General features: G+C 54.0%; 1 protein-coding gene across 1 annotated transcript in view; it reads right to left on the minus strand.

The window, feature by feature from the left end:
* Positions 1-12,153, minus strand: part of LOC142475674 (protein phosphatase 1 regulatory inhibitor subunit 16B-like) — a 12,365-nt gene continuing 212 nt past the window's right edge. The window contains 5 exon segments of the mRNA XM_075581449.1: positions 1-1,559; positions 1,561-1,719; positions 9,368-9,448; positions 9,450-9,519; positions 11,542-11,671. Of these exon segments, the coding sequence (XP_075437564.1) occupies positions 1,239-1,559; positions 1,561-1,719; positions 9,368-9,448; positions 9,450-9,519; positions 11,542-11,671 (761 nt within the window). The 3' untranslated portion in view covers positions 1-1,238.

Here is a 12,153-nt window from a genome sequence, read left to right on the forward strand (position 1 = left end):
ACCCTGCTCTGCATATCACAGGCACACACCCTGCTCTGCATATCACAGGCGCAGCCGCTGCTCTGCATATCACAGGTGCACCCGCTGCTCTGCATATCACAGGCGCACCCGTTGCTCTGCATATCACAGGCACACGCTGCTCTGCATATCACAGGCGCACCCGCTGCTCTGCATATCACAGACACACGCTGTTCTGCATATCACAAGCATACCCGCTGCTCTGCATATCACCGTCTGCATATTACAGGCGCCCCCTCTGCTCTGCATATCACTCTCTGCGTATCAGACACACATGCTGCTCTGCATGTCACAGGCACACGCTGCTCTGCATATCACAGGCGCACGATGCTCTGCATATCACAGGCGCACGCTGCTCTGCATATCACAGACACACGCTGCTCTGCATATCACCCTCTGCATATTACAGACGCCCCCTCTGCTCTGCATATTACAGACGCCCCCTCTGCTCTGCATATCAGACACAGATGCTGCTCTGCATATCACAGGCACACCCGCTGCTCTGCATGTCACAGGCACACGCTGCTCTGCATATCACAGGCGCACGCTGCTCTGCATATCACAGGCACAACCGCTGCTCTGCTTATCACAGGCGCACACTGCTCTGCATATCACAGGCACACGATGCTCTGCATATCACAGGCGCACGCTGCTCTGCATATCACAGACACACGCTGCTCTGCATATCACCCTCTGCATATTACAGACGCCCCCTCTGCTCTGCATATCAGACACAGACGCTGCTGTGCATATCACAGCTACACAGGCTGCTCTGCATATCACAGGCACACGCTACTCTGCATATCACAGGCACACCCGCTGCTCTGCATAGTACATACACATTGCACTGCATACACAGATAATGCAACGTTCTGCTTGTGACTGTTTCCCGCTGCCCTGATGCACAGGTGATGCAATGTTCTGCCTATAGCTATCATATATATACTGCTCTGCCAATTAGCATCACACGCTGCTCTGCATGTTACAGATACACACTGCTGCGTGTGCCGGATACACATTGCTCTGGAGACACGCATGGCTCTGTGTATATACAAGTACACCTTGTTCTGCGTAAAACACAGGTACAAAATACTGCAATATACAATGTAATGTATATACACACACAGTCTCTCCCCCCTTCATACTGTCGGGGGGGGGGGGGGTGTTACATGGTAACGCACGGCAGACCCTTAAGGGGCTTTTAGATTTGGGATCATGTTTTAGGATATCCGACAGCACCGTAAAACATTCCCCTCCTCTTCTTCCTCCATCGGAGATTTCAGCCTCAGAATGGGGGGGTCCCCACTGCTCGCGGTGTAATACACGGGGGCCCCCCCGTTGGCGTGCCAGGGAGGGGTCCCGGGGCTGCATGGATAGTTTTTGGCTTTGCCTCCGGCTCGTTGCGAGTCGCTGTTGCTCCCCAGGGGGAATCTCCCCACTTTGGCTGCTGCTCTCTGCCGCTTCAGCTCGGAAAGAGTCAGGGGGGTTTGGTCGAGGATGCCCCTCCACAGGGGTTCCGGGGTGTAGCAGGTCCGGGAGGGGGTTGTTGTTCCCGTTAGGCAGCAGGGTGGGTTTTGGGGTGGCGGCGATGGGAGGGGGGCAGTAGAAGAATGGGAGTGGGGAGCAGAAGCCGTTACGGAACAGGGGTTCATGGAAGCTTTCTGGGGTTCCCATATCCGGCTCAGGATCCAGGGGGTCTCTCTAGGCAAGAATAAAAGGAGGATGTTACCAACACTAAAATAAACACAAAAACACCTTGCTCACCAACTACAGAAGAAAGAAATCAGCGGCGCATAGGGAAAAACCGTAAGAGAACACTGATAAGTGACAAGAGGTTGTCACTAAAAGTCCCTAAAGCTTGCACTCATTGTAAACCGGAGAATGTACATAAAGTACCAGTTAAATAACTAGTATCACTAATATCAAATTATTACAGACCAAATGGGAAACATCCACGTAAACCTAAGTATAACACAACTAAAACTTATACAATTTTATTACATGCTAAAAACTGACGAAATGCATAAAATGACAACTAATAAACCATAAATAAAAGAGTCCCCATGTGAACGAAACGGACAGTATACGGTAAACAAAAATGCTAGTATGAACACAAGTGGGCATTAGTGACGTCACTGCGGTGACGTTCACGTGGGTTACTTATGTATAAGTGACACATTAATTGTTACTATTGGATAGCTTTACTTTGAGCCTGTTTGGGAACTAAGTATTAATGTGATGAGTTGCTACTCTGCAGTGTTTTGTGGTGAAGCTAATTAGCATTGTTAGTGTATTATGGACACTGGCCCCTCATGTTCTGATAGAGCTTTACACTCGTGTTCATACTAGCATTTTTGTTTACCGTATACTGTCCGTTTTGTTCACATGGGGACTCTTTATTTATGGTTTATTAGTTGTCATTTTATGCATTGCGTCAGTTTTTAGCATGTAATAAAATTGTATATGTTTTAGTTGTGTTATACTTAGGTTTACGTGGATATTTCCCATTTGGTCTGTAATAATTTGATATTAGTGATACTAGTTATTTAACTGGTATTTTATGTACATTCTACGGTTTACAATGAGTGCAAGCTTTAGGGACTTTAGTGACAGCCTCTTGTCACTTATCAGTCTTCTGTTACCAACACTAGTAATGTAGAAACCTCTGCTATCCTACTACTGACACACACACACACACGTCACTTCACCTCCGTCCTGCAGCAGCCTCTGCTATCCTAGTACTGACACACACACCTCCGTCGTGCAGCACCCTCTGCTATCCTAGTACTGACACACACACCTCCGTCCTGCAGCACCCTCTGCTATCCTAGTACTGAGACACACACACACACACTCCTCTGTCCTGCAGCACCCTCTGCTATCCTAGTACTGACACACACATCTCCGTCCTGCAGCACCCTCTGCTATCCTAGTACTGAGAAACACACACACACACCTCCGTCCTGCAGCACCCATTGCTATCCTAGTACTGACACACACACTCCTCCGTCCTGCAGCACCCTCTGCTATCCTAGTACTGACACACACTCCTCCGTCCTGCAGCGCCCTCTGCTATCCTAGTACTGACACCACACACCTCCGTCCTGCAGCACCCTCTGCTATCCTAGTACTGACACACACACACACTCCTCCGTCCTGCAGCACCCTCTGCTAGCCTAGTACTGACACACATTCCTCCGTCCTGCAGCACCCTCTGCTATCCTAGTACTGACACACACACACACTCCTCCGTCCTGCAGCACCCTCTGCTATCCTAGTACTGAGACACACACACCTCAGTCCTGCAGCACCCTCTGCTATCCTAGTACTGACACACACCTCCGTCGTGCAGCACCCTCTGCTATCCTAGTACCGATACACACACACACAATCACTGAACCTCTGTCCTGCAGCACTCTCTGCTATCCTAGTACTGGTACTGACACACACACACACACACCTCCGTCCTGCAGCACCCTCTGTTATCCTAGTACTGACACACACCTCCGTCCTGCAGCACCCTCTGCTATCCTACTACTGACACACACACACACTCTCCTCCGTCCTGCAGCACCCTATGCTAGCCTAGTACTGACACACACACACACTCCTCCGTGCTGCAGCACCCTCTGCTATCCTAGTACTGGCACACACACACACTCCTCCGTCCTGCCGCCTCTCTGCTATCCTAGTACTGACACACACACACAACTCAGTCCTGCAGCACCCTCTGCTATCCTAGTACTGACACACACACACCTCCGTCCTGCAGCACACTCTGCTATCCTAGTACTGACACACACACTCCTCCGTCCTGCAGCACCCTCTGCTAGCCTAGTACTGACACACACACTCCCCCGTCCTGCAGCACACTATGCTATCCTAGTACTGACACACACACATAGACTCCTCCGTCCTGCAGTACCCTCTGCTATCCTAGTACTGACACACACACATACCACAGTCCTGCAGCACCCTCTGCTAGCCTAGTACTGACACACACACACTCCTCCATCCTGCAGCACCCTCTACTATCCTAGTACTGACACACACACACTCCTCCGTCCTGCAGCACCCTCTGCTATCCTAGTACTGAGACACACACACTCCTCCGTCCTGCAGCACCCTCTGCTATCCTAGTACTGAGAAACACACACACCTCAGTCCTGCAGCACCCTCTGCTATCCTAGTACTGACACACACACCTCCGTCGTGCAGCACCCTCTGCTATCCTAGTACCGATACACACACACACAATCACTGAACTCTGTCCTGCAGCACTCTCTGCTATCCTAGTACTGGTACTGACACACACACACACACACCTCCGTCCTGCAGCACCCTCTGTTATCCTAGTACTGACACACACACCTCCGTCCTGCAGCACCCTCTGCTATCCTACTACTGACACACACACACTCTCCTCCGTCCTGCAGCACCCTCTGCTAGCCTAGTACTGACACACACACACTCCTCCGTCCTGCAGCAGCCTCTGCTATCCTAGTACTGACACACACACCTCCGTCGTGCAGCACCCTCTGCTATCCTAGTACTGACACACACACCTCCGTCCTGCAGCACCCTCTGCTATCCTAGTACTGAGACACACACACACACACTCCTCTGTCCTGCAGCACCCTCTGCTATCCTAGTACTGACACACACATCTCCGTCCTGCAGCACCCTCTGCTATCCTAGTACTGAGAAACACACACACACACCTCCGTCCTGCAGCACCCATTGCTATCCTAGTACTGACACACACACTCCTCCGTCCTGCAGCACCCTCTGCTATCCTAGTACTGACACACACTCCTCCGTCCTGCAGCGCCCTCTGCTATCCTAGTACTGACACACACACCTCCGTCCTGCAGCACCCTCTGCTATCCTAGTACTGACACACACACACACTCCTCCGTCCTGCAGCACCCTCTGCTAGCCTAGTACTGACACACATTCCTCCGTCCTGCAGCACCCTCTGCTATCCTAGTACTGACACACACACACACTCCTCCGTCCTGCAGCACCCTCTGCTATCCTAGTACTGAGACACACACACCTCAGTCCTGCAGCACCCTCTGCTATCCTAGTACTGACACACACCTCCGTCGTGCAGCACCCTCTGCTATCCTAGTACCGATACACACACACACAATCACTGAACCTCTGTCCTGCAGCACTCTCTGCTATCCTAGTACTGGTACTGACACACACACACACACACCTCCGTCCTGCAGCACCCTCTGTTATCCTAGTACTGACACACACCTCCGTCCTGCAGCACCCTCTGCTATCCTACTACTGACACACACACACACTCTCCTCCGTCCTGCAGCACCCTATGCTAGCCTAGTACTGACACACACACACACTCCTCCGTGCTGCAGCACCCTCTGCTATCCTAGTACTGGCACACACACACACTCCTCCGTCCTGCCGCCTCTCTGCTATCCTAGTACTGACACACACACACAACTCAGTCCTGCAGCACCCTCTGCTATCCTAGTACTGACACACACACACCTCCGTCCTGCAGCACACTCTGCTATCCTAGTACTGACACACACACTCCTCCGTCCTGCAGCACCCTCTGCTAGCCTAGTACTGACACACACACTCCCCCGTCCTGCAGCACACTATGCTATCCTAGTACTGACACACACACATAGACTCCTCCGTCCTGCAGTACCCTCTGCTATCCTAGTACTGACACACACACATACCACAGTCCTGCAGCACCCTCTGCTAGCCTAGTACTGACACACACACACTCCTCCATCCTGCAGCACCCTCTACTATCCTAGTACTGACACACACACACTCCTCCGTCCTGCAGCACCCTCTGCTATCCTAGTACTGAGACACACACACTCCTCCGTCCTGCAGCACCCTCTGCTATCCTAGTACTGAGAAACACACACACCTCAGTCCTGCAGCACCCTCTGCTATCCTAGTACTGACACACACACCTCCGTCGTGCAGCACCCTCTGCTATCCTAGTACCGATACACACACACACAATCACTGAACCTCTGTCCTGCAGCACTCTCTGCTATCCTAGTACTGGTACTGACACACACACACACACACCTCCGTCCTGCAGCACCCTCTGTTATCCTAGTACTGACACACACACCTCCGTCCTGCAGCACCCTCTGCTATCCTACTACTGACACACACACACTCTCCTCCGTCCTGCAGCACCCTCTGCTAGCCTAGTACTGACACACACACACTCCTCCGTCCTGCAGCACCCTCTGCTATCTAGTACTGACACACACACACTCCTCCGTCCTGCAGCCTCTCTGCTATCCTAGTACTGACACACACACCTCAGTCCTGCAGCACCCTATGCTAGCCTAGTACTGACACACACACACCTCCGTCCTGCAGCACCCTCTGCTATCCTAGTACAGACACACACACACTCCTCCGTCCTGCAGCACCCTCTGCTAGCCTAGTACTGACACACACACACACTCCTCCGTCCTGCAGCACCCTCTGCTAGCCTAGTACTGACACACACACTCCTCGTCCTGCAGCACACTATGCTATCTTAGTACTGACACACACACATAGACTCCTCCGTCCTGCAGCACCCTCTACTATCCTAGTACTGACACACACACACCTCCGTCCTGCAGCACCCTCTGCTATCCTAGTACTGACACACACACACACTCCTCCTTCCTGCAGCACCCTTTGCTATCCTAGTACTGACACACACACACACACTCCTCCGTCCTGCAGCACCCTCTGCTATCCTAGTACTGACACACACACACACCTCCGTCCTGCAGCACCCTCTGCTATCCTAGTACTGACACACACACCTCCGTCGTGCAGCACCCTCTGCTATCCTAGTACCGATACACACACACACAATCACTGAACCTCTGTCCTGCAGCGACTCTCTGCTATCCTAGTACTGGTACTGACACACACACACACACACCTCCGTCCTGCAGCACCCTCTGTTATCCTAGTACTGACACACACACCTCCGTCCTGCAGCACCCTCTGCTATCCTACTACTGACACACACACACTCTCCTCCGTCCTGCAGCACCCTCTGCTAGCCTAGTACTGACACACACACACTCCTCCGTCCTGCAGCACCCTCTGCTATCCTAGTACTGACACACACACACTCCTCCGTCCTGCAGCCTCTCTGCTATCCTAGTACTGACACACACACACTCCTCCGTCCTGCAGCACACTATGCTATCCTAGTACTGACACACACACACACACACACTCCTCCGTCCTGCAGCACCCTCTGCTATCCTAGTACTGACACACACACTCCTTTGTCCTGCAGCACCCTCTGCTAGCCTAGTACTGACACACACACACACACTCCTCCATCCTGCTGCACCCTCTGCTAGCCTAGTACTGACACACACACACTCCTCCGTCCTGCAGCACCCTTTGCTATCCTAGTACTGACACACACACGCACCTCCGTCCTGCAGCACCCTCTGCTAGCCTAGTACTGACACACACTCACACACTCCTCCGTCCTGCAGCACCCTCTGCTAGCCTAGTACTGACACACACACACACACTCCTCCGTCCTGCAGCACCCTCTGCTAGCCTAGTACTGACACACACCTCCGTCCTGCAGCACCCTCTGCTATCCTAGTACTGACACACACACACCTCCGTCCTGCAGCACCCTCTGCTATCCTACTATCCTAGTACTGACACACACACACACACTCCTCCGTCCTGCAGCACCCTCTGCTATCCTAGTACTGACACACACACCTCCGTCCTGCAGCACCCTCTGCTATCCTAGTACTGACACACACACACACACACACACACACTTCCGTCCTGCAGCACCCTCTGCTAGCCTAGTACTGACACACACACACCTCCGTCCTGCAGCACCCTCTGCTAGCCTAGTACTGACACACACACACTCCTCTGTCCTGCAGCCCCGTCTGCTATCCTAGTATTGACACACAAACTCCTCCGTCCTGCAGTCCCCTCTGCTATCCTAGTACTGACACACACTCCTCCGTCCTGCAGCACCCTCTGCTATCCCAGTACTGACACACACACTCCTCCGTCCTGCAGCACCCTCTGCTATCCTAGTACTGACACACACACACACACACCTCCGTCCTGCAGCACCCACTGCTATCCTAGTACTGACACACACACCTCCGTCCTGCAGCACCCTCTGCTATCCTACTATCCTAGTACTGACACACACACCTCCGTCCTGCAGCACCCTCTGCTATCCTAGTACTGACACACACACACACTCCTCCGTCCTGCAGCGCCCTCTGCTAGCCTAGTACTGACACACACACACACTCCTCCGTCCTGCAGCGCCCTCTGCTAGCCTAGTACTGACACACACACACTCCTCCGTCCTGCAGCGCCCTCTGCTAGCCTAGTACTGACACACACACACTCCTCCGTCCTGCAGCGCCCTCTGCTATCCTAGTACTGACACACACACTCCTCCGTCCTGCAGCGCCCTCTGCTATCCTAGTACTGACACATACACACACTCCTCCGTCCTGCAGCACCCTCTGCTATCCTAGTACTGACACACACACACACTCCTCCGTCCTGCAGCACCCTCTGCTATCCTAGTACTGACACGCACACACTCCTCCGTCCTGCAGCGCCCTCTGCTATCCTAGTACTGACACACACACAGCTCCGTCCTGCAGCACCCTCTGCTAGCCTAGTACTGACACACACACCTCCGTCCTGCAGCACCCTCTGCTATCCTAGTACTGACACACACACACAGCTCCGTCCTGCAGCACCCTCTGCTAGCCTAGTACTGACACACACACACACCTCCGTCCTGCAGCACCCTCTGCTAGCCTAGTACTGACACACACACACACACTCCTCCGTCCTGCAGCACCCTCTGCTAGCCTAGTACTGACACACACACACACACTCCTCCGTCCTGCAGCACCCTCTGCTATCCTAGTACTGACACACACACACACACACTCCTCCGTCCTGCAGCACCCTCTGCTATCCTAGTACTGACACACACACACTCCTCCGTCCTGCAGCACCCTCTGCTATCCTAGTACTGACACACACACACTCTCCTCCGTCCTGCAGCACCCTCTGCTATCCTAGTACTGACACACACACACACACTCCTCCGTCCTGCAGCACCCTCTGCTAGCCTAGTACTGACACACATACACACACTCCTCCATCCTGCAGCACCCTCTGCTAGCCTAGTACTGACACACACACACCTCCGTCCTGCAGCACCCTCTGCTAGCCTAGTACTGACACACACACAAACTCCTTTGCCTTCACTTATCAGACAGACAGGCAGTGTTAGGTTTTGGGGTACCCTCTCTGTGTCTGGGCTGCTCTCCTCTTCCTCTGGTGACCCCTCCATGTCCCCCGCAGGCGCCAGGCACTGCCACACCACCGGCCTCCTTCTCGTACTCCCGCCGGTACAGGTTCGTTCGCTCGGACAAGCTGGCACGTCGCACCACCTTACTGAGGGGGGGGGGGTAGAGAGAGAGGGGGGAGAGAGAGAGGGGGGAGAGAGGGAGAGAGGGGGGGAGAGAGGGGGGAGAGAGAGGGGGGAGAGAGAGAGGGGGGAGAGAGGGAGAGAGAGAGAGAGGTGGGGAGAGAGAGAGAGGGGGAGAGAGAAAGGGGAAGACAGGGGAGGGAGAGAGAGAGGGGAAGGGGGAGAGAGGAGAGTGAGCGAAAGAGGGGGAGAGAGAGAAAGGGGGAGAAAGGGGGGAAAGAGACAGATGAGAAGGTATAGTGAGAGAAAGACGGATGTACAGAGAGAGTAGAAAAGGAAGACAGTGAGAGAATGGAGAGGGGGAGGGAGGAGGAACGAGAGGAGGGAAGAGGGGGCGGGAGGAGGGGGTGAGAGGAGGGAAGAGGGGGCGAGAGGAGGGAGGAGGGGGCGAGAGGAGGGGGCGGGAGGAAGGATGAGGGGGTGGGAGGAAGGAGGAGGGGGCGGAAAGAGGGGGCGAGAGGAGGGGGGAAGGGGGCGGGAGGAGGGGGCGAGAGGAGGGGGCGAGAGGAAGGAGGAGGGGAGAGATAAGTAATCACAGAGAGAGACCCAGCAGGAGAAGTTGCCACAGCCCGTCCTGTTTGTGTGGGGGGCAGATCCCTGTGTGTGCTGGAGTGACAGATTCTGTATCAACCCATGTCCCCCCTCAGTCCCTGTGTCCTGTCCCCCCCATGCTGGTTCTGCACTGACCCGTGTCCCCCCCGTGCTGGTTCTGTACTGACCCGTGTCCCCCTGTGCTGGTTCTATATTGACCCGTGTCCCCCTGTGCTGGTTCTGCACTGACCCGTGTCCCCCGTTCTGGTTCTGAACTGACCCGTGACTCCCCGTGCTGGTTTCTGTACTGACCCCGTGTGCTGGTTCTGTACTGACCTGTGTCCTCCCATGCTGGTTCTGTACTGACCCTTGTCTGCCCGGTGCCGATTCTGTACTGACCTGTTTCCCCTGTGCTGGTTCTGCACTGACTCGTGTCCCCCCCATGCTGGTTCTGTACTGACCCATGTCCCCCCCATACTGGTTCTGTACAGACTCGTGTCCCCCCGTGCTGGTTCTGTACTGACCCGTTTCCACCAGTGCTGATTCTGTACTGACCCGTGACTCCCTGTGCTGGTTCTGTACTGACCCATGTCTCCCACCCGTTCTGGTTTTGTACTGACCCGTGTGTGTCCACTGTGCTGGTTCTGTACTGACCCATGTCCCCCTGTGCTGGTTCTGTACTGACCCGTGTCCCCTTGTGCTGGTTCTGTACTGATCCATGTCCCCCCCTGTGCTGGTTCTGTACTGACCCATGTCCCCCCCTATGCTGGTTCTGTACTGACCCGCGACTCCCTGTGCTGGTTCTGTACTGACCCATGTCTCCCAACCGTTCTGGTTCTATACTGACCCGTGTGTGTGTCCCCTGTGCTGGTTCTGTACTGACCCGTGTGTCCCCCTGTGTTGGTTCTGTACTGACCCGCGAATCCTGTGCTGGTTCTGTACTGACCCGTGTCCCCTTGTGCTGGTTCTGTACTGATCCACATGTCCCCCCCTGTGCTGGTTCTGTACTGATCCATGTCCCCCCCTGTGCTGGTTCTGTACTGACCCGCGACTCCCTGTGCTGGTTCTGTACTGACCCATGTCACCCAACCCTTCTGGTTCTATACTGACCCGTGTGTGTGTCCCCTGTGCTGGTTCTGTACTGACCCATGTGTCCCCCTGTGTTGGTTCTGTACTGACCCGCGAATCCCTGTGCTGGTTCTGTACTGACCCATGTCCCCCCGTTAGGTTCTGTACTGACCTGTGTCCCCCTGTGCTAGTTCTGTACTGACCGGTGTTCCCCTGTGCTAGTTCAGTACTGACAAGTGTCCCCCTGTGCTGGTTCTGTTCTTACCTATGTCCCCCATGTGATGGTTCTGTAATGACCCATGTCCCCATATGCTGGTTATGTATTGACCCGTGTCTCCCCATACTGGTTCTGTACTGACCCAGTCCCCCGGTGCTGGTTCTGTACTGACCCGTGACTCCCGGTGCTGGAGCTTCTGCGGCTCAGAGACGACTTGTTCTTCTGCTGAGATTTCATGATGAGATCATGTTTGTGCTTCAGCTCCAGCAGTAGAGAGCGAAGCTCGTCATCCTCACACAGATCTGAGATACACAGAGATATACAGAGAGCGAAGCGCGTCATCCTCACACAGATCTGAAATATACACCCTGAGATATACAGCCCGAGATATACACCCACAGAGAGCGAAGTGCGTCATCCTCACACAGATCTGATACACAGAGAGAGCGAAGCGCGTCATCCTCACACAGATATGAGATATACACACAGAGATATACAGAGAGCGAAGCGCGTCATCCTCACAGATCTGAGATATATAGAGCGAAACGCGCCATCCCGCCCACATCTGAGATATACACCGAGATATACACACCGAGAATACACGCGGAGCTCGTAATCCTCACACAGATCTGAGATACACACAGAGATATACAGAGAGCGAAGCGCGTCATCCTCACAGATCTGAGATATATAGAAATATATACACACCGAGATATACACCCAAAGAGAGCTGAGCGCGTCATCCTCACACAGATCTGAGATATACACCCCGAGAGATACACGG

The sequence above is a fragment of the Ascaphus truei genome, unplaced genomic scaffold (assembly GCF_040206685.1).
Source record: "Ascaphus truei isolate aAscTru1 unplaced genomic scaffold, aAscTru1.hap1 HAP1_SCAFFOLD_1324, whole genome shotgun sequence".
Lineage (NCBI taxonomy): Eukaryota > Metazoa > Chordata > Amphibia > Anura > Ascaphidae > Ascaphus > Ascaphus truei.